This window comes from Drosophila mauritiana, chromosome 3L (genome assembly GCF_004382145.1).
Source record: "Drosophila mauritiana strain mau12 chromosome 3L, ASM438214v1, whole genome shotgun sequence".
In the NCBI taxonomy this organism is placed as follows: Eukaryota; Metazoa; Arthropoda; class Insecta; order Diptera; family Drosophilidae; genus Drosophila; species Drosophila mauritiana.
Window position 1 is genome coordinate 18,608,852 of NC_046669.1, and position 27,050 is coordinate 18,635,901.

A 27,050-nucleotide genomic window follows, 5' to 3' on the forward strand; every position below is an offset into this window, starting at 1 on the left:
TCCTTGTAAAAATAAGAACCGCTGTCTTGCAAAATTAGTCCATAATTCGATACGAGAAATCTTAATTCGATTCCATTAGCAGGAATTTTCTCATGAATTTTCCAACTGCTTGTACTGAAAAGAGCAGCTCTCGATAAATCACCATTATCCTTATTATCTTCGATCCTGCCGAGCCACGTCAGTCTCAATTAGTAATCTGCAATTCCCGGAAGCCAGAGGTAATTCGAGACATAAATGCGATGCTGAAAATGTAACATTTTCAATTTAATGCTCGCCGAGGCGATGGGGAAAAGTAATATTGGGGGAAAAAGGAAAAACACAAATGGAATGGTTTATTTGAAAATTTCTTCGTTTTATTGTTGCACGTTTCAACTTACTTCAGTTACGGTTACAGTTGGTTTTTCATTTCATCTTTCCATTCTGGTTTTGTGACATTTAATATGCATTTTTTTATTTAACCATAGTTGGTTGCACACCAATCGTAATGAAAAAGGAGAGGTCGTAAAACTATGCATAAATATATTGATGAATGCCATCGACAAATATGGAAATAATTTATGCAAGAATAGGGAAGGAATAACTTATACTTATGCAACAAAACGTGTATCCTTTAGCCAGCTTTAATATTAATATCGTATATTTAACTTTACATTTAGTATATAATTCTTTACTCTATATAAAACGTGTCTGCTTCGGTTTTGCACATTTTAGGTTCTTTGATAGGCCAAGCTCGTAGAGGAAATAGGAAAAAGAAGCTCTGAGAGTTAATAAGGTTTCTTCAAAAGGTTTAGTTCGATTTTTATTTTTTTATTTTTTTTTTTCGTATAGGAAAGTAAGGCAGCAATTTATGAAGAATTTGTTAGTCGGGGCTTGTTTGTTAATATCTTTTCGTTATTTTCAACTATTTTCACTAGAGGAAAGTAAGGCAGCAAGTTAAGAGTAGAGAGTTTGTTTTGGTATTTCAGCAAGTGCTTTGTCACATTTAAGCCGCTTAGATATACATTTATAAACACCCATATACAGATATATAATGCATGTATACATATACATATATATTTGCTTGTATAACTATATATAGCTACCATAAATATGTTAATTAAATATGCCTGGATTTCCATATATATATCATATCATATATCATCTATATCATCTAGCCGTTCAAGAACTCAGTACAAATGTATCTCGTTTGTAGTTCCTATTCGCCTGCCAATTTTCCTGATCCTTAAGACTAAAACCAATTATATAACTCTAACATGGTGTTTTGGAGCTTGTGAGGATAACGAATGAGTTAAGGATAAAATAAAAACCATTTGCTATGGATTTTAATTGACTTAAGAGCTCCCATATACCAGCGAATAATATTAAAAAATAAAGATAAATTATGGGTTAACAGGAAATTAATAATTTGTTTGATATTAATCTTTAAAAAAAAAGATGTAGTAATTTTAAATATTAACTTTCATTTCTGCTGTAACATAAAATAATGCTTCAAAATCAGTATTAAATCATATATCCTCTCAATTTCCTCCACCACTTCTAATTTCCCTTCAAAAAAGTTTATCTACTGGAAAAATTATTTGGACTACTGCAGCGCATAAGCAGTTTCATTTTCCAAGCAGCTGCCAATTTCTAAATTCGATTTTTAAGAAGAGAACAAAATTAAGCGAGTATTAATGTAATTTGTAGTTTGTTTAAAATTAGTTAGGCACTTCAACTGCAAACAATGAAACTGGATTTGGAATTCCATTCAAAAATCTTCGCTAAATAGGAGCCTAGGAAATGCGAGCTGCGATTTTTATATTTATAAAAAAATATTATTTATAAGTATATTATAAATTTGATGAAACTCTGGCAAGCCTCTTGAAGCTGTATTTACTAAATGTTTAAGCCTTTAATTTGTTATTTTATTAACTTACATGTGCTCCACTGTTGGGTTTTCTTTTGTGGAAAATTTGCTTTCATTGATAGTTTATCACAAAAATTTCACTGGTCAGCCATCTTTTACCAACACGAAACGATTTTCATAGGTACTTTTCGAGGAAAATATGTAATCCTTAGAGTTTCATACAATAAAAAATATTTTTCCAATTGATGAAATCTGATTCAATCCCTTTCGAATAGCAAAAATGTTGGCGACCAGTACTTTAATGTCTGTTCAAACGATCTTCGCAAGGATCACTCGAAGTCGGCCTGACGCAGACCGAATTTGCTCCTGAACCCCGACATGTGCTTGCCCAGACTGCGGCCCGCCGACGAGATGATGGAGGACGATGTGGACCCCTCCTCCGCTCCGTAGTTGGCCTGATATGTGACTGGGAGCTCTGGCGACGGGGCCAGGAGCAAACCTCACGTCCGCACGAACTTGTAGACGATGAGGAACACCATGAAGGACAGGGCCACCAGGACGACGGCGGTGACTACCTTGGCGCAGGTATTCAGACCGGACTCATGGGGATTCAGGGGCCGGGAGCTGGTGTGCGTGGCTGACCTCCGCCTTTTGGTGGCCAGGCCACGAGCCAGGGCCGGGAACGCCAAAGACTGCGTGAAGGTGAGCTTGTGTATGGACTCACTGAGGCTGTAGGGACCCACGGAACCGCGGGCAGCGGCCCTCAAGAGCACGTACTCCAGGTCCAGGGCATCGAACAGGGAGTAGCGAGCGGTCATCGTGGAGGACCTGCGCCTGCCGTCGTGCCGGGAGTCCCGTTCCCGATCGGATTGCGGCTGCAGCCAGGGATCGGAGACGCGCTGCTGGACGCCCGCCGCGCCCACAGCGTAGGCGGAGCCGGAGGACGTAGTGTTCGCACCACCCGCACCACCGGCACCGCCCAGGCTGACCGCGGCCACGGATGTCAGCGACGACGTCGTCGACGAGGAGGCCGAGCACAGCCGCAGGTTGGTGGCCAGTCCATTGTCGTGGAACTCGTTGGCGTCCTCGATGGAGGTCTGATCCGGAGAGGTTTGTGCCCGCTCCAGCGCCGCCGCATGTTTCATTCGCAGGGCGAACAGCCGGGCGTGATCCGGATGCAGCAGGGCGCTCGACTTCCTCCGCCCGTTGCCACTGGGCACCACGCAAATGCTGTTCCGCATGCTCCTGCGGCCCAGCGACAAATTGGGTGATCCCTGGGTGGGCGTGCTGGTGGGCGACACATGGCAGGACCCTCCGCCCGTCTGGCCCAGCGGCAGGTTGTGAACGCCCGGCGGAGCTATGAAGGCGTTCGGCGAGGGCGAGGCCTGCACCGAATCGATGCCGGAGTCGCCGGCGTGCAGGGTATCACAGTACAGAGAACTCCGCCGGTCCGTGGACAAGCTGAGGTGGTTGCTGCTCCTCCTGGCGTTCAGACTCAGGTTGGTGCTCCCGATACTGCCACTCCCGCTGGCCACGGCTGTCGGACTGCAGACACTCGTCTCCACGATGGCCGGGAACACGAAGGACTGGCCATCCGCCTCGCCGCGCGGCGAATCCTGCAAGAGTCCAGATCACATATAAGATAGGTTACACTTGCATCCTGGGTAGGATCATTCGGGGAGTTACTTAGGGGATTCGGGGAGCTTTTAAGCCGGTTCGCAAGTGCAGTGTGGGATTCGCTGCTTATTCGGAAAGAGTGGTATATTCTCAGAGGTGACTTGGTTAGTTAGGTGGTTCAAAAACGTATTTCGGTGGGTGGGGGCTTGCCTTTTTATACAGGGAGAAGTGTCGTGTCGTGGGATTTACTTATACAAGGTGATTTTGAGTTGGGTGAGCACGGGTTGATCGACAAGAGTGGGCTAAAAGCAATTTTTATATTATATTTAGTAATTTAGGATAGCTGATTGTTAGAATTTCATTAAAGCATTCAGTGTGCAAATTCCAATAAATAATTGCATATTTATTTGAAATACAGCAAACTGGCAGCTATGAGCACATTCCCATGGCAGTTGTCGACCAGCCCCAGCCAAAAATGGTGCATGAATAACCAAATAATATTGAGCGAAAGAATTCCCAATTAAATTACATGAGCATCGAATTCTAGGCTAAAAAGACGTGTAGAATACACAAAATAACCTCAACGAGAAGGGTACTGTGGTCAGATTTATACAGTTAGTAGTCAAAAACGATTGGAGCTCGTTGGAGGCTCTTTCAAAATAGTTAATCGAGGCATGCAAAAATCTATGTAGTTAATAGTTACGAGTAGCATATATTAGATTAGATAGAGAGTAGAGCAGATAAGAAGTGGAGCAGACTAGAGAGGCTGGAAAAAGAGGAACTGGTTGGAAATCATACCCGCTGACCCTCGGGGCCGCTGTTTCGACGCAACTGAACGAAGCCCTCCTGGCGCAGGAGCGGCTAGCACAGCAGACCAGCAATCAAAACCGAACCGGAATCGGAATCAGAATCAGAACCAGAATCAGAACCAAAACCAATCCAATCCGAAACCGTAACCATAGCCAAACCAAACCAAACCGAACCAAAACCAAAACCATAACCGAACCAAACACGCAACGCACACACAGAGGGTTATGTATGTTTTTTAGGCGGGTGGTGGTGTTTGGTGATGGTGGTGGTAGTGGTGTTTTGGTGGTGTAAGTAAGGTTTGGTGGTGTAGGTGGGGTTCGGTGGTGTTGGTGTAGTGGCAAGAAATAGAGAGTCGGAGAAACAAATTAACGCAAAAACGCACAACTGGCCACAGCATAAAAACCACTCGCAAGCGAGAGATTCGTAAAAAATAAAACTAAAAAGCCCAAGTTTAAAACTGTTGCGGTTGTTTTTTTTCCCAAAACACATATATTGGTCTACATTTTCTTTTCAACACTAAATTTCGCCTCTGGGGTAAACAACACGTTCCAAAACAACTTTTTGTGGGGGAGATATTTCTTCAGCTGAGATGTTTAAAAATGTTAAAAAACTGCAAGGATTCTTTTATATAATATAAAGACCATTTTTCTAAATATATTTAACCCCTGCTAAAGTTAAGTTATAAATTAATTGTTTAAATGAATTGTAAAAATTGCAATAAAATACTTTATGTTAACCAGAATTGCCTAAATTCGGAACGTGTTTTTTCCCCACTGCGGGCTAAAAACGAAATCAAAAAGTGGGGAGACAAGGACCTACCTGGCTGGGCCACACCTGCAAAAGTGGCAGCGAGCAGGAGGGCTTGCTGTTGCCAGACTGCCCCAGGGTCGTCGGCCCCGCTCCGGATGCAGTGGCTCCGCCCGCCGAGGACGAGGTGCCCGATCCCTGCGACAGGCTGGTGTAGTGCAGGTGGTTGAATCTCTGGGCATCGCTGCTGCCGCCGGCACTGGACGCCTTCGTTCTCGTGGGACTCTCATAGCCATTGGAGTCCTCCGAGGACGTGGTCTTGGGGGAGCGCCAGAATCGCTTCAGGCGCAGCTCGCGCCTTTTTTCTTGTTTCTGCAAGTGGAAAGGCGGATTGATTAATTGGCTTTTCACCAGAATTTTCCCATGTTTGGGTGTTCATTAGTGTTGTTTGCACGGCTGGAAACATTGCGAAATCAGATTCTTTTGGATGCACACAAAAATTGTTTGCACGTGTGCATTTTACATACGGTATTTTGGAAATGTTAAATTTTCTTCAATAATTAAGAATCCATTTAAATAAATACATTGCATTTTAAAGAATTGACTATTTATTTAACCGCATTATTAACCGAAAATTAGTAATTATGCCTCTTCTGAATTATCCTGGTTTATATTGTGTGTTGAATATTTAAGTTTCTCTTTAATTAATAATTAATTTTCGTCATTATTCTGTGTTTTGTTTTGAAAAGAGCTACATAGCTCCTCACATTTTTTAAAGCGAGTAAATAAAATAAAAATTAAATAAATAATTCACATTCCAATTAGTTGAATAAATGAAAGACATTAATTGGCATGGCTCATAAAGATCGTTTGATTCAAAAGTGTCATTTAATTTCCGGCCGTGGAAAATCAACAGTTTGTCATGACAAAAAATTTCGTGCTAGCTTTGATTAATCGCTGAATAATTTTGTGCATTTATCTTTAAACGACTGGCAAATAGGATAAGAAGTGTTATTGTTGTTAGTGATAAATATATTAAAACACGTGGCTAGTATAAAAATAATTCTTTTCGTTCTAACTTGCAAATTAAATTTAATTGATTTTTACACTTCACTTCAAAATAATCATTTTGCTGGCAAAGAAAATTTGTATTATTAAACCAACCATTTGAAGCTCTCGCTGTTTATGCGAGGCATTTCCTGTTCAAAGTCCCAATAATTTAGAAACTCTGCTGGTAATTTAAAATTAATTGACCGCAACAGGTGCTCTTGTCACGGAGTAATTATATTTTAGCCATCGCGTGGGAAGTCCCATGGCCTTTGACATTTTCGTGCTGTGGCGATAAATATTTGCGTTGGCGAAATGCACCGACTCTTTGTGCTGCCCTGCCCTCCATTGGAACCATCATCATGATCATCATCATCGACCTTGCTTGCTGTTGGCCAAATTTGCGCATTATTTTTTCAATTTAAACTGTGGCACTTGCCCCTTGTTCGAGCTCCTCATTCCCCAATTCGTATGCATGTCGACCGCCGAATGTGTGTCTGTATTAAAAAGGCTAGTGTGCTGTTTTCCGCTAACAAATGGCAACTACCGTGCCACAACAGCGGCAACAACCGCCAGGAGCCAACTGAGACGTGACTTGGCCGCCGCCATGTTGCATTTGGCGATAAGCCGCAGTCGCTGGAAGCCATTGTTTGCCTTTGTTTGTCGCTATTCGCTATTCGCTGCTCCATGTGCTCGACATCCATGGGGCACCCAACATGTGGCTAGGGTGCTTCTAGTTCAAAGCTCCTACAGTGCAACTTATGAGCAAAACCAATTTCGAAACCTGAATTCTACTGCTTTCGATGGAATACTTCAAATAGTTTACGTTCTAACAGAACCTTTAAGCCCATATTTAAGCGATTCACTCACTCTGATTACGATTTGAAATGAAAGAAAGTCTTTAAATTAGTGTCAGTATAGCTTGTTCTGTTATATCACTCATACGCACTGTGGCCAGAAATGGTAACGCTTTGTATTTAAAGCTAAAAAAACATCGTGGCTCGCTAATCAAACCAAATCAAAAACTTTTGCACAAGTACTATTTGCAATTTAAATTAAAATGTGTTTCGCTAAAAGTTCTACATACATATGTTATTCTGTTTGCAATGCATTCGGGTATGATAATAAATACTTTACTAATTATGAGTAATTTTCAGCAATGATATCCAAAAAGTTTTGAATACATGTTTCAGCTCTTATATAATTAAATAATAATTATTTAAGGTTTAAGTATTTAAGTACCGTAACCCTCCGGGTGTGCCAAATATTTTACCTGCATATTTTTTTAATATCAAATCCGTTTTATGTGTTTGGTGTTTCATCCCCAGTCCGTTGTGGCGCAAGACGAAAATCGATGGAAAACTGCACAGGCATAAATTCTGCAATGGAAAAACAGAGGAATCGAGTCAGAGAAAATGATAAATCAACCGATATAGCAGTAGCAAATGCAGCATTTCTTTTGACCCCAGAGACCCCATGCCAGCACAGCCCGATGTCCTGGCTCCCAATTCGTTTTCTCCAAAGGAGACGGATTGGATTCGGCACGGCCCGCCGGAAACAGGTTTCAATTGCTTTACCTGGGTACAAACAAACAGGGAATTTTAAAATGCAGCCTTTCAATTCGATTCTAGCTTGCTGGAAGGAAACATCAGAGCAGGAAACTGTCGCACATTAACACGCTGGCAAGGACAAAGGCGATGGCGATGGCGACGACGCCATTAGTGCTTGACAAGGACATTTCGAACACTCACTCACTCACTATGCATGTGTGAGTGTGTGTGTCGGTGTATGTGTGTGGCAACCGCAATATGAAGAACCGACCTCCTTCCCATTCATGGTGGTCAAGTTGAAGGATATTCTGTTGGTGCCACGATGGATGAATGCTTTTGCGACGCCTGCGAGCATAAATCAGTCGCCGGACACGGACACGATTCCGGGGTCTCTCCGGAACCCCCACCGTAGCCCCAAGGACCCTCGTCGGCCCCCATGTTGCCCCAGCTGCGGTGGACGGTCCAATAATTAGTTTGAGCAATTCAATTCGTTACTTTGAATTAAGCTCGCCTTGCGGATCGCATCACTTGCTAATGGGTGTTGTTGACAATCCAAAGTGCTGGTAAATGTCCCGAGAGTGCGATAATTTAGTGTTTGCGGCCTCATTTAAACGGCAATGCGATAAATTAGTGCGCCACGGATTTATTTATGGTTTCTGAAGTGCAACCTTGATTTCTCGCTTTTATGGGTTAAAGAAATTCTCTATATGGAATGCTGTTCGTGATTTAACAAATGAGTCTCTCTATTAGGTTATGTGCCCAAGAGTTGTTGCAAGCTTTTCCCATTTCCTCTATAATTTCGTTGATTGCCTCAAGGATGCCGCAAGTTTTGTGTGCCCAAGCAGTGACCGTTCCCAGCCGCCTTTCTAGTTCCCACAGCCACAACAATCCGACCACCACACCCAACCATTTAGACAGGGACACCTGGCCCGATTCCCAGCCCCACGCCTCTCCGATTGCTTGTTGCACATAGCCAACGCTCCGGCAAGGACAACACGTGGGTTACCTCAACTTAATGACATTCACGTTTGTTTTTTGTTCCAGCGACTTGAACTCGAACTCGGTTGGAAAAAGTTTGCCATAGTTGTGGAGCTGGCCTTCGGCCTTCGACCCGCACACCTTGTCAATCGATGTCAACACACGACTCCGACGGTCTCATTGCCATTGTCAAGGCCCCGGACAGGCCAGTTCCACAATATATAGCTATATAGCCATATCCTGTAGCGCCATTCCAATACATATGCACTTGCAGCCTTGACGGCACTGAACTGCCCGTCTGCGATTCCGAATCGCCATTGCATATCAAGTAATTCCAAGACATAAATCGTCGACGGTTGGCTGGCTTGCTCACTTTCCTGCATAAATATTTCAAAGGAGATGGCGGCGCGAAGTGATTTAAAGGGCGGAAAAAATTGAGCTGAAATTACACTATATTTTGTTTGTATTCTTCGGACGAATTAATTTAGGGACCCTGCAAATTACTCAAAATACTTTGATTTCAGCTCGAAAAAATATATTTAATTTTCAAGCGGCTTTGTCAAATTTTTATCTTTAGTCAATTGCTCTTTTAACTTTAATTTAGGTTCCTTTTCTTTTTCTGGCAGGACCAATGCTCATCTCACATTTCAATAACATCTACATTTTCAAGCCGCGGGTTATCCTCGAGCTGGCTAGTTTTCATATTGCCATTTTTAAGCCCCCCCTGTCCACAGATGATAATGTCCTTATCCATTTGCTGTCAAGCGTCCTTGGAGCGTGTCATGGCACAAAGTGGGCATCTTCGAGGGGCTGGAAGAAGGCGCGCGCAGAGTCTGCTCCTCCATCACGACAGCAATTATACAAATGGCAGTTGGTCCGCGTCCTGCCCCCCCAATTTTACTTGGCCCCTCTAGATATCCCGCTTAACTCGCTTTTTGTGTTGAGCGTGACCAAAATTTTTAAATTGAAATAAATTTGCCTGCTTGTGTTTCGGCAGTGTCCTTGTTGTCCTTGCTGGCTCCCTGCTCATATCTATATAGTATCGTTATCGTGTTTGCTTAACGTGTTTTCCTTGCCCCCTTTTTGTACAATTCCACAATGTTCGTCGCTGTTGCATAGCTAGCCTTTTTTCTGCTATTTGAATTATAAACAAATTTGGCTGCCCGAGGCCAGTTCCCTGCACGGTCTAATGTCAGGGGTCAGGGCCAGTTGCAGACACGTCTGTGTGAGTGTAAGGACACGGCCGCTTTATCGCCCGCTTCCTGACAAATATTGACAGCTCAGCCAAAGACAGACGTTGCCACCAGCCAGCTAAATCATATTTAATTAGCAGCAATTTGGGCAATTGTTATAAATGCCGAAATGAGTGGCCCTTGTCCGGCACAGTGGGACCATTTGCGAACATGGGCAGCAAATTTACAAAATAAATTTTGTATGTTTTATCTACCTTGCAATGTCCTTGAAAAGTTTCAACAAATATATTCTGTGGGGCATTCCCTGAACCCCCTTTTCAGTATGTTCACATAAAATAGGTAAATATGTCTATAATATGTGTAAAAATCCTTTAAAGGACTTTACAAAAATGTTGTGTCGCACGCCAAGCTCCTTAGGTAAACAAATAGTTCGCTTCAACTTTCTTTTTTTGTAGTAATATTGGATTTATTGCAAAACTTTTGGAATTTACTATAGTTTGCATGAATATTGCTGACAATGCCGTTTATATTGAACAATAATGTTCTTCAAAATACTAAGAAAGTACTAAAATACTTCAGAAATAACAGTTTGCTTGCCAATTCTCAAGTCCATTCTTAAATTGTGAGAATAACAATATAGGACATTGAAGTGATACTCGACGATTGTCTACCAACCAATGGGATTCCACCATAGCGTCTAGTTGGCCTAGATGAGGAAATTCCTCCATTACAGATGCCGAAACAACTTTAACACCAGAAGGAAATCCAGACAAAAGCAATTTAAATTTTATTACACACCATTTAGTCAAAGTGCCAGGACTCGGCTAGTGAGTAAGTGTGTGGTGGAAATTATTTATGTAGCCCGTGCTGCCAACAATGTGTTTTTTGTCCGGTCTCCGGTCCTTTTCTTGGTTTTTTTTTTTTTCGGCTGCGGCACTAAACTTTCATGTGTAAAATATTATAGCATACTTTGTCGGGCAAACCGAGCCGTTTACCTCTCGGAGGAAACTTTTCTACGCTTTTTTGCGGGAGTCGTTCAACTCTCATTGAAGTCGAGTCATTGTTTCTGGCACAGGAGTATTTGACTTATGGCCAGCTGGACCCTAATGGATACCCAGCTGTGTTTTTTAGGAGGGGTCAGTGTTTGTCAACCTGTTCGTTGACCTAACATAGTCGTGAAAATGCTGGGTATGGGATTAAGAAACTTGTTTGGGGTACTTATTAGCTGCTAAGAACCACTCGTACCCTCATTTATAAAGCTTCTTTATGGGGCCAGTTAACCCGGGCCCGGATTCATTTGGCTTACGCACAGCTTTTCACATTGCCTTTGACAAATGATATGGGTTAAGACTGACCCTAAATCGATCATGATTTGCCGGAGATTGTTGACAAAAGCCAAAGCACTTGATTGCATTAATCGCGCTTATTCTGGCTCTGTAATTAATATCACTGACCCATATCTTGTCAATTTATTTAAAAGAATTAACTTAAAGGCATAAGTGGGGTCATTATTCGAACTTAAAGTGTTATACTTACACATACCTAGCTGATTTCCATTTATTTTGTTCACTTAAATAAATTAACAAACTTTTAATTTGTTGAATTTCATTTGCGAAAATGAATTTGTGGCTTTCATTGATTTTCTCCAGCTTTTCGTGTTTGGCTGCGCTTCAAAGTTTGCATATTTTTTAAACTTATTCTCAGACTTGCCTCAGTTTTCCGCAGTTTTCCCGAAGAGCTCCCCACCAAATGGAAGCCAATGGATGAAAAATCGTTTCACTCAATTGAGCAGCAACTCATCTGGCAGCTCGACTGAGTTTCATTTCTTTCCCACTCCTCATTTTCCATTCGACTTCCTCGGCAGCTTTTTCTTTGACTTTCTGCCTCTTGGCGGCTGTTTTATGCAAAAGCAATTAACTCAACTTTTATTTTTTCACCTGCACAGGTGAATTCCTCCCAAGAAGGAATTTGCATAAAATCGCGAAGGCAGTGAAATGAAAATGAATGTCCAATAGCTGACCCATTCCTTTCGGATTTTTGTTGTTACTTGATTTCGCTTATGGCATGTTTGTCGAATTAACAATTTAGCACATTTTACGGTCGGAACGTGACATTTTGCTGCCTATGAGCAATCTGTTTCTAGAGGATTGTATCTGCATCCGAATCGCCTGGCTAGCCTTTTGTGTCCGTCGAGGGTTTCCCGTTCTTTGTTGACCGCATTTGTCGCTTTCCACTTTCGAAAATCCACTTTGTTTTCAGGATAACAGCTGTTGTTTGGTAGAACCTTTGTACGGGGTTTCTGAGATCCTGGACAACTGGTCAATATTTAACTGACTTAAAAATGCTCTTGCAAGAAGTCTTCAGAAGGCAACTGGAGTTCACAGCGGAACAGCTGATTTGCTTACACATCTAATACATTTAAGTCTTTAAATAATTAATTAATTCCAGAAGACTTAGAAGTAGATACATATATGAATAGTAATCAAAACAAATCAAACCAGGTAAATTTTAAATGATGAAAATTAAAAGCAGAAACATATTTCTAGAAGAAAACCGCCAAGAAATCTGAATTATAACATTACCTTATACCATCACTAATTTAAAATAAAGCCCAAGTAAATCGAATATTGAACAAAAAGCTGATTCCATTGAGAATATATTTTTTTTAGCTGTCAATCTTTTTCAGGGCACCACACAATATTTATTTTTCAGAGCATACAAAATTCATTGGGTCCTCCCAATGTTTCGGGTTTCAATAGGTGGAAGGTGGAAGCCCTCGTCCATTCTGTCATTGTATTCGTGGCCGCGTACTTGTAACTGCGGTTGTATGGGTGTTATTGTCTACGTGGCAAAACTTCCGCTGCGGTTTTGGCTGCTGCGGTGGTTTTGGCCGCTTCGGTGGCTGCGGCAACCGGAAGCAGCAAACACTTTCCGGTCACGCAGTCACAAGGACTCTCCGCTCCTCTCGCGCCAAAATAAAATAAAATGAAAAGGAGGAAACAACAAAAACTCAAAGTCTCGAGCAGTCACTTAAGCTTAAGTGTTGTTGTGCGCCAACCATTTTGTGGCCACAACAATAACAATGGGGGCCAACAATGGGGGCAACTCAATTTCTATGCGTAGTACAACGCGACTTTTCGCAGGACGAAACTTTCGCCAAAGAGCAGCCACAAATTGTCGGGCGAACAAAATTTGCCCAGACCGCTTCTAGTTTTGCATTTGAAATGTGCCAAATAAGTTTTTAATTGAAAAGAACTCGCAGTCGAAGTCGATGCCCGCGAAATGTGGGCAGCATACATTAAGTACGCAAATGCGGCACGAACTATTCTACAGAAAAGTGGCTTAAAGCTTCAATAAAAAGCGAGTAGTTCATTTATTTCTGTTAATTTTTTACTCAAATTAATTATGAGAAAAATATCCTATTTAAAGGTGCTTTAATCGGTATAACATGTGCTCTTGCTATAATCTGAGAGCGGGAAAAGTTCCCCTGACTTACGCACACAAATCATTATCGATTATAATCGAAGTCAGGTGTATAACGAGCGTATACGATTTAATGCCCAGTCCATTAGTTAAACAGCCCTGGTCTCGCCACGAATCTGACCCCTCCATTGTGTCCCGGTGTTAATAAGCCAAAAGTCAATGTGTTAAATGAGCTGTGGGGTGGATATCCTGGCGGCGAGAAAAGGGGGTTCTGCGAACTGCTAGAGCTGACTATGGTTCAGAGTCATGTGAAAATTCAATATAAAACTGGCAGAGAACAAAGGAGAACTTTCGCTATTCAGGTGAGAGTCAACAGTTGGACGAGGGTCGATTGCAAAGTTTAATGTGGGAGGGATTATCAGGAAATATATTGAAACCTTCGTGGATATTAGGTTAAGTTTATACATCTTACCATCAAATTAACCTTAAGGTTTATTCTTGCACAATTAGGATTTATTTCATATTTATTATTTTATTCAAAAGTTGGCAACGCACTGAATAATAAAAAAACAAATGGAGAAAAATTCAGATTTATGGTTTTTGAACATAAAATATTCTTATTCGATACACATCAATTTTTATTATAAATATATATAATTATGGCTAGGGTAGATGAACTTCGTCCTGCCTAAGCTAGCTTCTTTTCCTGTTTTTTTGTGATAATGCATCAAAATTATTAACAAAGTGTTTGTTTTAGTAGCTATACCCGTAAAAAATTCATTTAATGCTAATGCTTAGATGAAGATTTCCCGATATTCAACCCCCGTGAACGTTTGCCATTTCTTATGCGCTTGTCGGTTATCGTTTTTATGCCCTTTTCTGCCATGTCTGCACAACAAACAATGGGCCAAAATGTGATTTAGTTTATGCCATTTTGACACGCTAGTACACTTCCTCATTTCCTTTCTGCGTTTTGCCATTCGAACCCGAACGACAGGCAGTTATAATCTATGGAATTGTTACCAAAATCCATTTGCCATATTGCCAGCTGCAAGAAGAGCTGGCTGAATAACTTGCACTCGAGTGCACTTTGCCTCCATCGTGATCATTCTCATCCTCATCGACGTCGATGTTTGGCATTCAATTCAATTAAGTGAGTTTAACTTTTGTGTGGAGGAGGGGACAAGAAAAAGCCAAGGATAAAGTTGAAGTGCGAGAACAAAGGGAGCGATTCTATGAGAAGTACCAGTATCCGTTGTCTGCCTTATAATTGTTTCCATTTGTTCTCATCAAAGTTTTCCGATTCGTGGGTTATTTGACTTTTCTCACGACTTTTCCTTTGTGTTCCACTTTGAAACAATTATTTAGGTGAGAGTTTCCACGCTTACTTGAAATTTGCTGCGGCTTCCACCAGTTGGTTAATAAAATCAATAATTTCAAACTTTCCATTAAGAATATTGTGAACTGCGACTACGTATAAATTAAAAAAGATAACCTTCTGCTTTCACTTAGTTAGTAAAACAAATCCAGCACCCCAAGTTGTAAACTTAAATTGATTTTTTGGTCAGCAATATTTTTACAATGCAGAGAGCATACTCTATATATATTCTAAATAGTGCTCAAATGAAGTATGGTCTAGTTGTTAGTTTTTAAGAAAATGTCCCATTAACTGGATAAAATGTATGGAAAAACACTATTTTCATTTATCCTTTAATTTTCTTCCGTAGTTTCTGACAGATATCTGACCTTTCCCGTAGCTGAGCCAATCTGAATTGATCCACCTTTTTAATGCCTTTCTTTTGTCATCCGTGGTCCTTGGCTCTGGAATTCCTTGTGCATTCTGATGGCGGCGAGTCAATGTCGCTGCACTCTGTTGCATTTTATAAGCGGTACGTGTCAGCAATCACCCCGGGAAAAATAGCACTTACCCTGACCGGGAACTCCTGCTGGCCATGTGAATCGTAGGCGCCAGTGGTTTTTATTAAAACCCGTAAACGCACTTGCTGCATGCAAGTTTGTTGTGATTGTGCGGTTGTGCCAACGGGGCGTATGGGCAATGTCATATTGTGCAACAACTTAAAAAACCCGCAAATTGGTGTATTGTTTTTTTAGGTTAATTGTTCTCTGATTAGCGTTGGAATGTTAGCTACATCACTCTACTTGTTTATAAATGTCCTGTGATTTGGCAGTTCTTATCTGTTAACACATTGCATATCATAAATTGCAGTGGCTAGTCAACAAAATTTAGATATAACTTCTTTAGGTGTCTGCATTTAAAAAAAAACTTCTTTAAAGGCAAAGGTTTGGACCAAACCTTTTAAATCAAAGGTAAAATTTGAAATTCGCGGTTTAATGGTTGCAAAGATACGGTTGATTAACCTGGAACTTGAATAATTTATGGCGACACTGGATACCTGTGTTTATTCGACCTTAAAACCAGTGACAGCTAACCCGAAATCAAAGCGGTGTACTGCAGCTCAGGAGACCGGTACCTCGTACCACTTTTCACATCCTTTATGCCGTGCATTCCGAGTCCTGCAGAGCAACCGACACTTAGAGGGCTGCCGTCGATGTCTTTGTGGTAGCGCTGGGTTGGTGGGAAATCAGCGTCGGTTTCCGGTGCCCCAGTCTTATAATTTATGCAATTGCAGTTGGCGAGGAGGGTCGCCACTCGGCTGCCATGATGCAATTGTCAGCATTTGGCTTCGGTGGCACCGCAATCGCGAGTAATTGTGGAATGCCACGGGGCACCAAACACACAAAGCGGCAAAAAAAAACGTTAAAAAGGGAACAGGAGCTGAAAAACAACGTTGATGCTGATGTTTTGTGGCCTCAATTTGCTTAAACAGGCAATTAATATGCGCGGCAACGTTGTAAACAATGCCATCGGGGAATTTGCGGGATAAGCCCGCACCAACCTTCTGACTAATGGCCGAAATAAACACAGTTTGGTGCGACTCTTGTTTGGATTAATTCAAGTTAATTTAATTTACAACTCGGCTGACATTTCACTGCAAATTCCTGCAAGTTGGCACTGTCAAACCGCATCCATGCGACCGATCATGTAAATGTTGCTCTTGTCCCTGATTACGAACACAAAACCCCGGTTGACATATACCACTCTATCGTCGAAGTCATCGCCCACATCTATAGTTACTGAAATTATAGTTTTGATCATTGATCTTTTCTTAAGCACGTCTCACATCTCAGGCTAACTTACTTAGTACCCGATTTTGATCGGCATCCAGGGAATTATACTGCTTAAAATTCGCAGCATTGGCCTGAGATCTCCTGACCCCGTTAGTAAACAAATTTTCGATGCCCAAAGCCTTTAGGGCCATGTTAAGATCCACACTTTCGCTGACTTTAAATTTTGGCAGAAAGAGATGCGTCTTCTTCGACATTCGCAACTTTATTTTCAAAATTGTGTCCAGGCTGAACATTATTTGCTGGGTACTATACTTTGGCCTTGGCAGTAATACCAGCATTTCCATATCGCTGTTATTGAATGGAACCACAACGCCGCGCACTTGATCATTGTTGAAAAACTCCATCGGTGCTTCGGTATACATCATTTCGACCGTATAGACAAAGGGTTTCCTATTCTGCCGCAGCAAAGTAAATGTTCTATTTGTCAACGCCTTTTCTCGGTTTTTCCACACACATGAGTATGACATTCCTTGAACAGCCACAACTTGAGTGGTCTGGCTTATATCGTTCTTGTCAAATAGACTTTTTCCAGCCTTGCCTATCCACTTATTTAACCACTTCTTGATCTCATTTGATGCGCTTTGGTCGCTGGAGAAAGTCATGTTTTTCACTTCCATGCCGAGATTTCCTCCAAGTTGCGTAATGTTCGGCGATGCATTGTAATCCGGGGACAAATAAATGCGATTTGTGATTGTAAGTCGTTCCCTGGCAGCCTTTTCTCGGGCTTCTCCCAATAAGGATAAGATCTCCTCCTGACGCAGTCCTGTCAATTGAAGGGCACTTTCCAACTGCTGGTCCGTGACATTATCCTTGCTGAGATAGAGAAGTCCTAGGGCCTGGCGGATCGCAAATGGAGAATAGACAAAGTTCCGCGCCATTCGACCCTTGCTCAGTTGCTTTGTCAAATTAATTTCAAAATTATACGCATTTATATGTTTTAATAGGAATATCAGGAAACAAATTAAAACGCGTTTAAACATTTCGATTGTAAAATTGTAACTAGTTACTTTTGTATGCAGTCGATTCACGAGTGGGGAAAATGCAGTTTCATTAAATTGGTAATAGCTTTGAACCATCGAACGAGTTAATGCCAACTACCCAGATTATTCCTATAATGATTCAATCAATTTTAAAAATTCAGTGCTAATTGGGTTACTTTCTTTCTTAAGATTTCCAAATTAAATAATCAACTTTTAAGCACGTAACATTAATTTTTATTTAATAATATTTACCTTATTGCGAAATTCGAGAATCAGAGGTATCATTAGTGTGTAAACAAAGTTTACCATTTTGCAACAGCTAAAGATTATTAAGGCATAATATAATACGATGAAATTTAAATTTACACGGAGCTTATAGTCGCTTACATAAGAAAATGATCGAAATCTAGTATATAAATAATAAGATCAGCTTAAATAAGGTAAGAAAATCGGTAATCTATTCATTATTGTATTAAAACTGAACATATATACGGTATACCATTAACAACTCTCTTCCTTGAAATTGGTAAAGGCATTGAAGCTGAATCATCAAATTCAGTCAATAAAATAAAATAATAAAGCATTTTAACGTGTAAGTTAAAGTGAATGTACAAATTAAAAGTATTGTGAACAGCAATATAAATGTTATTTAATAAATTCGTAGCCTAAGGACCTTGTAGTAACAGCTGTACAATTTTTTCGTAATATAAATAAATAAATAGACATCACTCACGACTGCTTTACTTTTTATATTACTATTCAGTAATAAAAATATATTTATACATGAATGCGATTAACCTTTCTGTTAATCAAGACAAATGTAGATAGCATTAGCTTTTTGAGTAGCGATAAATTATGATGATAAATTCACTAAAAAATTGCACACATCCCCGAACCAGTTTCCTCATAATGGGAAACACACACAGGTTTCATAATTATGTTTACATCACCTCTATGGCAACGCCTTCCACTTCCGTTTCCCATGCATCCCGCCGAGTTAACCAAGTGCACTTTTACATCCGAGCTTAGCTCGTGGCATAAAACGTTTGAGCGCTCATTGCATTTTAATGGCGTTTTAAAGCGCTGATCTTCCACGACAGCGAGCAAATGGGCGAGGGGGAATGTTGCATTGGCAGGGGGTGGGAAGTCGATTTAGATATGCTGCCATGCAACGCCCACATGGAGCTTCATGTGGACCTCGCACACCTAGCGAAAAATTTCAAAGAAAGTCCCCATATAGCAGATAAAATGTAATCAGTTGCGTGCGCAATTTGAAAATACGTTTCTAAAGTAGTATTAATATTATAAATTATAAAACTAGTTCATATTTACTATAAACAAATTTGGACAATTATAGAGAAGTATAATAATATCAAATTCAGTTAATAGTCTACATATTAGTAATGTAACTTATGACACCAGGAAGTGGATTCGATTCCAGTGCACAGTCGTTTTCCTAAGCGGTTGCCACTTTATTGTGCCATCGTCTGTTTATCTCCGTCGCCGCCATTTGCCCTCGTCCTGGTCCTTCCTTGGGCTGCTCACCTAGCCGGGAGCTCGCCAAGCGCTGCGGGGATCTTGCCGGCGGGGGACGGAGGTGCTAAGGAACCAGGAACCAGGACGAGACACAGGCACTGGCTTTGCCGCCCTGTGTGTGGCATGTCAGTCAGCACTTACACTAATTTCCAGTTATTTGCATGCAAAATTACCCGGCACCGGCAGAAGCAGCGGCAATAGAAACGACACAGGAACAGAAGCAACACTAACCAACACCAACGCAAACAAGCCTGGCCAACACCAACAACCATGGCAATTGCTCCATGCTCTGTTTGCACTGGGAGAATTATATGTGTGATTTAACAGACTAAGAAATATACATATTACGAAATATGTGCAGAAAATCAAAACACTACCAATGAACAGAATGTACAACGTTGCGTATGAGTAATTTATGCTTTATGCCTACTAATAAGGGAATTAGCTATTATTTTAAAAATTCCTTAAGCCTACTTTTGGTATCATTTAATAGGTAAGTTAACACCTGTATTGTTAGGCACCATATTAGTTCAGTGCACTTCGTGTCCATCAGCCAATTAAAAGGAGAAAATTATGTTAATTTTGAGGGCCCTCGACTGCACTGTCATTTATCATTTGGCCCCGATTTCTAGTTATGGCTCTGACCACATAGCGCAGCCCCCGAAGAGCCAGCTCATTACACCTCCTACTCAGAATGGAGCACCGAAATCCACCTTCGTTCCTTTACTGCCAACTTAATGCCCGTGATTGGCATTTGCCACTACGCCTACGCCTGACGGCAATTTTTATTCATTTGCCGTGCAGCAGGAGCGAGAAAAATTGTGTGGGCGTGAGCACATGTACAGCACAACACATGCAACACTCACCTACTCAGAAACACCCACACAGTGATGCGCGGTCCTCAGCGAGGACATCAATAATTTATATAGGAATTTGATAAATTATTTCGTACGACAGTCCGCTGCTGCCGCAACTAAATAAGTTAATTTGTCATGGGCAAGCACAACAAAAATTTGTTCAGACATGTAAATTGTCTCGATGGGGCTTTGCCTTCAGCTTTTGGTTGAGCTCTGATAGGGAATACATGTAACATGGAGTAAGGCTGAAGGCTGGCAACAACCCGGTTGGCAGCGCTGTTGAGCAGCAACATGATTGTCGGAAATCGAAGTTATCGACAATCAGTCATCGAAGGAACGATCGCAAGGCAGCAGGGAGTTGAGTGGAAGTCAGCGTTGCAGTCAGTCGAGTTCTCAGCAGCAGTCGTTCGGTCACAAACTAAGAATACTTTATATAATTACCGCATTTAGAATTAAACTAATAATTAAATAATAATAAACAATAATAATAAACAATCTTACATGGGGGCTCGTCCAGTCCTAAATCGGTTATATGAAGGTGCAGTTGTTTAAAGAAAAAAGACATTGTTGTGTGCGTGGGTATAGTCTTTAAAAGTTGTAAAGTTGTGGCTATATCTATTGCATTTAAAGTTGGAAAAATCAGTTGTACAGATTTTGTTTGAACACAAGTCGGTAAAAGTCGGGAAAGCTGCTAGAGAGAACTGATAAAGTTGAAATTGTCGTGTGCGTGGATTTAGTCTTTAAAGTTGTAAAGTTATGGCTACGTCTACTGCATTGAAAGTTGAAAAAATCGGTTGAACTCATACAGACTCAAGTCGTTTTGCTGTTGTGGAATTTAAAACAATTAAATTGCAAAGGTGGTGAAATTCGTTTCTAACGAAAATCAAAATTTGTCTTTTAACCGGTGGCGCCGTCTGCAAAATCGACTACCGTCGCGCCGTTAGAACATTGTCGTTGTTTGCTGGTGTTAGTGCCTTGTCGCGGAATGTTCACACGTACACCACCTACAAATAAAAAACTTAACACCGACCAAATACAAGCAATTCTAGAGAACGAAAGCGAGGACGAAAGCAGAAAAGAAAAAATGAACGAAGAAGATCAAAAGTTGGCGCCTGTAGGAGAAGCAGAGGCAAAGAAGCAGAATAAAGACGCTAGTGCTAAAGTCGAAGAGAAATTTGAACAAATGATGAATACTCTAACCCAGAGCATGTTGGCAAAATCTAAACAAGAGGGGCAAGTAATTATCGCTGCAGAAAAATTTGAAAAAGTTGTAAGTGACTGTGATGGCAAATCAATTCCTATTAAAAAATGGTTTGAAATTTTTGAGAAAAATGCCGAGGCATATGAACTTTCGGAGAAACAAAAATATGTTCAAGCCAGAAGTAAGATGATTGGATCAGCAGAACTTTTCTTAGAATCTGAATGTGTCAGTGGATACACTGAACTCAAAGAGTTACTAATTGAAGAATTTTCAGGCAGCTATAATAGCGCCATTATTCACAAAAAGTTGCAAGACAGGAAGAAGAAGAGGGAGGAAACTCTACACGACTATTTGTTACAAATGAAGAAAATAGCAGCCTTAGGTGAAGTTGAAACAGTTGCTTTGATAACTCATATCGTAAACGGCCTCGACATTAAAAAGGAGTATAAGGGTGCTATGCTCCGTTGTAAAACTCTTAAGGAATTAAAGCAAGAATTCGAAATCTACGAGAGTCTGAATATTGTTGACAAGCCGAATATTCAACCAAAACCAAAGCAAATTACACAAGGTGTAAAAGCAGATCACTGCTTCAACTGTGGTTCGAGGGAACACAAACGAAAGGATTGTACACTTCCTACCAAATGTTTCAGCTGTAATCAAGAGGGCCATATCTCAAGCAAGTGTCCGGAAAAAGTAAACAGCATGCGCATTCACGTTGATAGTGCACGAACAAAGCCAGTAATCATAAATGGGATTATCATCAACTGTCTGGTGGACACAGGATCAGATGTGACCATAATTAAAGAAGCTATATTCAAGAAGATGAAAGATGTTGATTTAAACCGCACTGCAACAGTATTGCGAGGTTTGGGAAATGCCTCAACACAGCCGATTGGATGCTTCAGAGCATTAATCAAGACCGACCAGGTGGAAGCAAGCCACAACGTTTTAGTCGTCCACGATTCTAAATTCAGTTGCGATGGAATAGTGGGACACGATTTTATCAGCAAGTTTTGTCTTATCTGTAGTGCAGAAGGCTATACTTTTCTTGACCTGGAAGCAGATAAAAAACAAGCGGTTGAGTATTCCCAAATGGTTAATATTTGTGAAGAATCTTCTTTTACAGTTGCACCACAATACCGAGAAGACGTTGAACGCATGATAGAGAGAACATACGAAACACCACCCAAGCAGATAAAGCAATGTCCAGTCGAACTCAAAATTATTCCTGATGGCGTGATTAAACCCTTTCGCCATGGACACACCCGACTATCTGAAGAAGAAACTATAGCTGTAAAGAAGCAGGTAGAGGAATGGGTCGAGCAGTCAATCGTCCGTAAATCTACATCAAATGTTGCCAGTCGCATAGTCGTTGTCAAGAAAAAGGATGGTACCCTACGCGTTTGCGTGGACTATAGAAAATTGAACACCATGGTTCTGATGGATTGTTTTCCGGTACCCATAATGGAGGAGGTGCTTGAAAAACTGCAGAGTGCCAAATGGTTTACAACCATGGACTTACAGAACGGATTTTTTCATGTGGCCGTAGAAGAAGCCAGCAAGCCGTACACAGCATTTGTTACCCGAGAAGGCTTATTCGAGTTTAACAAAGCGCCCTTTGGTTTTAAGAATTCCCCAGCAGCGTTTATACGGTTCGTTCAATTTATTTTTCAAGAACTAATCAATTCCAATATAATGCAGCTATATATGGATGACATAATTGTATATGCCGCTACCCCAGAAGAATGCATGGAAAAGACGGAAATGGTACTTAAGAGAGCTGCAGAATTTGGTCTAAAAATAAAATGGAAGAAGTGCAACTTTATGCAGAGGCGAATTCATTTCCTGGGACATATTATCGAAGGTGGACAAATATGCCCTGGAAAAGAGAAAACATCAGCAGTGAATTCCTTTGGAACACCTCAGAATGTAAAAGCCGTTCAAGGATTTCTGGGTCTCACAGGATTCTTCAGAAAATTCATACCTGGATACGCCCAAATTGCGAGACCACTGACGGACCTATTAAAAAAAGATGCCATTTTCAACATTGGACCAGTAGAGCAGCAGTCGGTGAATAAGCTGAAAGAGATTCTGGTAAACGAACCAGTATTGAGGATCTACTCACGAGAAGCAGAAACCGAACTTCATACAGATGCCTCTAAGGACGGGTTAGGAGCCGTTTTATTGCAGAAGTTCGAAGGCAGTTTTCACCCAGTCTGCTTTTGGAGCAGAAAAACTACAAAAGCCGAATCAAATCGTCATAGTTACTACCTTGAAGTAAAAGCCGCATACTTAGCTCTGAAAAAGTTCAGACACTATTTATTGGGAGTCCCTTTCAAGCTCGTCACGGACTGTGTCGCATTTAAACAAACAACAAAAAAAGCAGATGTCCCAAGAGAAGTTGGCCCATGGATTCTCTATATGCAGGATTTTAATTTTCAACCCGAACATCGTGCAGGAGAAAGAATGAGACACGTTGATTTTTTAAGCCGCCATCCCCAAGCATGCATGATGATAACATCCGAGTTGACAGCACGTATTAAAAAGTCGCAGCAGAACGATGATTCAATTAGAGCAATCCTGGAAATTCTAAAAGATCGTCTATTCCAACCCTACAAGCTAAAAGGTGGCCTGTTGTATAGTATGGTCAATGGCAATGAACTACTGGTTGTCCCTGCACTAATGGAGAGGGAGGTGATTCAAAGCGCACATGAAGTTGGCCATTTGTCGTTGCAAAAGACGATGCATAGCATACAGCAGCAATTTTTTATTCCTCATTTGGAATACAAGGTAAAAAAGCTAATTTCTAACTGTATAAAATGTATCATCCACAGCAAAAAGTTGGGAAAGCAGGAGGGATATCTAAATTGCATAGATAAAGGAGACGCACCGTTGCACACACTACACATCGATCATTTGGGGCCAATGGATTCATCGGCCAAACAGTATAAATACATTCTGGCAACAGTCGATGCGTTTTCAAAGTTTGTCTGGTTATTCCCAACCAAATCAACCGGACAGGAAGAAGTGGTCAAGAGGCTGACCGACTGGTCAAACATTTTTGGTTTCCCTAAGCGAATTGTTAGCGACAAAGGAACGGCCTTTACGAGTGGTGCGTTCGAACAATTTATGAGCAGCCATAACGTGGAACACGTCTGCTCAACTACTGGAGTGGCCAGAGGCAACGGCCAGATAGAACGAGTAAATCGTTTAATTTTGGCAATAATATCAAAGCTGTCTTCAGACGAACCGTCGAAGTGGTACAAATATGTGCCTGAGGTACAAAAGGCGATCAACTGTCACGTGCATTCATCACTGAAGCTGTCACCATTTGAGGTCATGTTTGGCACCAAGATGTACACCCGAGTTGAGGATCGGTTACTGGAACTGCTCCAAGAAGAAGTGGTCTGTCAATTCAACGAGGACCGCTATGAGATGAGACAGCTGGTAAAACGCAACATCGAGCAGGCGCAGAAGGACTACAAGCGCAATTACGACAAAAAGCGCCGAGCTGAATACAAATACAAAGCAGGTGATCTGGTTGCAATTAAAAGGACCCAATTTGTAGCTGGCCGCAAGATGGCAAGCGGGTATTTAGGTCCATACGAAGTCACAGGAGTCAAAGACAATGGCAGATATGACGTTAAAAAAGCAGCAAACGTCGAAGGACCCAATGTCACATCCACCAGCTGTGACAACATGAAGTTGTGGAAGTACATAGCCGAAAATGCAGACCTATTTTCATCCGGGTCGGATGATGAGGATCAGGAGGGCCGAATGTAACATGGAGTAAGGCTGAAGGCTGGCAACAACCCGGTTGGCAGCGCTGTTGAGCAGCAACATGATTGTCGGAAATCGAAGTTATCGACAATCAGTCATCGAAGGAACGATCGCAAGGCAGCAGGGAGTTGAGTGGAAGTCAGCGTTGCAGTCAGTCGAGTTCTCAGCAGCAGTCGTTCGGTCACAAACTAAGAATACTTTATATAATTACCGCATTTAGAATTAAACTAATAATTAAATAATAATAAACAATAATAATAAACAATCTTACATACATAATAAATTTGTTATTAATGGTGTAGACATGTGTACGTAGGATAAACTCCATCATGTGCTCCGCATGCGGAGGAGCTGTGATGGTATTAAAAAATGATCTCAGAGCTACATGATTTAAGCTTCCTTTATTATCACAATACATGATCTAAGTTTTTTGCATAACCAATCAAAAATACTTACAGAACTTAAGTATTAGCATTAACAGAATATAAATCATAAACACGAATCGTAATCTCATGGAACTTAAGGACATGCGTATGGCTACATTTAAAATGTAATAAGTCCAGCTAATGATCTTTAATCGCTTGAGTTCTTCCATAAACTTTTTCCAGTACCCTTTAGAGCAATCCGATATACGTTGCAAAGGTTAAGTTGAACGGACTTCCACCACTTAATCTCTCGGCCCGGTTCAATTGCAGGTTAAACAACTCAATTTGCCCCGGAGTAGCTATCGAATATGAACAGGCGATTGCACGTTGGCAAACAAAGAATATGGGCACTAGAGACAGGACAATCAATGCAATTTCATGCGACTAGATAGCACTAAACAAAAACAGCACAAGCATGGGCGACAAACTGAAAAACAACAATTTAATTAAAAATTTATAAGCGTGTCGTTGTCTTGGCAAACAAGGAGCCAAACAAAGCAACAAACTGTTGCTGCGATACCCACACGAAGGCAAGCACTAACACAATCGCACAAAAGGGTGGGCGAAAGGCCAGCGGAAGCGGAGCTGTAGAGCGCCCCCTGGCGGTGGGAAGCGACAGCACACATGAGCAAACCGGAAATGGCCTGATGCCATTGTTCTTGCCATCTGCCGCCATTTCCCGCCCCCTCTCTCTGTCATTTCGACTCGGCTCATTTGCTTTCGAGTTCCTGGCTTTGTTTAGACTTCTGCGGGCTAATTACTGGAACTGAAGCTCCACTCTGAGCACCCATTGAGCTTAATTAGCACGAAAAAGTTTTTCCCAGCCGCAGAGACATAATTGAAATGTTTACGTTTTGTTTTGTAGTTGTTTTCCCCGCTGGTGTTTGCTTTGCGTTTGCTACAAAAAAGTTTTGTGCTCCCCATTCATTTCAATTAAATCGCAATTTCGTTAGATCATAATTCTATGCATATTTCGTAAGAAGCTCCAACTTCCGCTTGGCCTTGGGCTTTGTTGTGGTTATCCTTTATGCTCATTATAAAAGCGAGGATTTACCCTAAGCCAGCCGACGTTGTCTGTGTGCGTGAGTTTTGTTCTGGCTGCGTAATTTATGGCCACAACCCTGGTCATAATCTTAGCGTATAGAACTCTCCTGAGTTGGCTATTTATACGAGAAGCTTTTGGTCGACCTTCATAGATAATGTACGACTCCAATAGTCGGCGGTGGCGCGTTGATTGATGGTAACCGCGTACTTAAGGCCTATATCCTGATTAAGTTATAAATGCAAAGGCCTTTAAATTGAGTACTCAAGGCACGATGTCGCGGCATATACTTGGAAAATGTTCAAAAATCAAAAATAATGTAATTTTTTATGTTAAACTTCACCATAAAAGTTAAATCTACAAATAAAAAAACTAATTTTTTTATCACTTCTCTTAAATAAATTCATCATTTAAGTTCTCGCATGGCAAAACATCTTTAAATTTCCAAAAACATTTTTATAAGCAGAAAGCAGAATTTACTTTCTTTCTTATCCCCTTCTCCTTCAGCTCATTTTATTCAACATGCGCCACTTATTTATCTCCACCCACTTTATCACGACCCCCATAATTTTCTCTGTAGCGTTGTGAGTAGCATATTTTTTGGCGCCCGCTGTGGGGCGGAAAAATTGCGAGGTTTACATTTCAATATCAGGAGCGTCTGAAAGACTCTTAAAAGCTTTGCCAATTGTTGAATATTTTACAGTTTTTTATTAGCTTTGTGTGTTTACCGATTGTCGGAAAAGGTTGTTCTGCTTGTTTGTGCACTATATACCCGTATACGGGTATATGTATATCCAACCTGTTCATT

General features: G+C 41.1%; 2 protein-coding genes across 3 annotated transcripts in view; both read right to left on the minus strand.

Annotated features, from left to right (window-relative positions):
* Window positions 1-1,430: 1,430 nt before the first annotated feature.
* LOC117140125 overlaps window positions 1,431-27,050 on the minus strand; it is a 30,581-nt gene continuing 4,961 nt past the window's right edge. Inside the window, exons 3-6 of one of the 2 annotated variants that reach the window (XM_033302889.1) lie at window positions 7,341-7,446; window positions 5,093-5,392; window positions 4,262-4,324; window positions 1,431-3,462 (exon numbers count right to left, since the gene is read on the minus strand). In XM_033302889.1, the coding sequence (XP_033158780.1) occupies window positions 2,347-3,462; window positions 4,262-4,324; window positions 5,093-5,392; window positions 7,341-7,346 (1,485 nt within the window). In that variant the 5' untranslated portion in view covers window positions 7,347-7,446 and the 3' untranslated portion in view covers window positions 1,431-2,346. The remainder of the gene's footprint in view (window positions 3,463-4,261; window positions 4,325-5,092; window positions 5,393-7,340; window positions 7,447-27,050) is intronic. The other variant, XM_033302890.1, reaches the window with a different exon arrangement.
* On the minus strand, window positions 16,170-17,406 carry LOC117140127 (accessory gland protein Acp76A). Its single transcript, XM_033302891.1, has 2 exons — window positions 16,432-17,406; window positions 16,170-16,367 (listed from the first exon to the last, which is right to left on the minus strand). The coding sequence occupies exons 1-2, from the start codon at window positions 17,399-17,401 to the stop codon at window positions 16,249-16,251; spliced, it is 1,089 nt and encodes a 362-aa protein (XP_033158782.1). The 5' UTR covers window positions 17,402-17,406; the 3' UTR covers window positions 16,170-16,248.

Excerpts from the sequence above, each read along its gene's own strand:
- LOC117140127 (XM_033302891.1), bottom strand. The coding sequence starts at position 17,401 with ATGTTTAAACGCGTTTTAATTTGTTTCCTGATATTCCTATTAAAACAT. Across the intron at positions 16,368-16,431 it reads CGATCAAAATCGGGTACTAA|TAACTATAGATGTGGGCGAT; the intron begins GTAAGTTAGCCT and ends CTATAATTTCAG.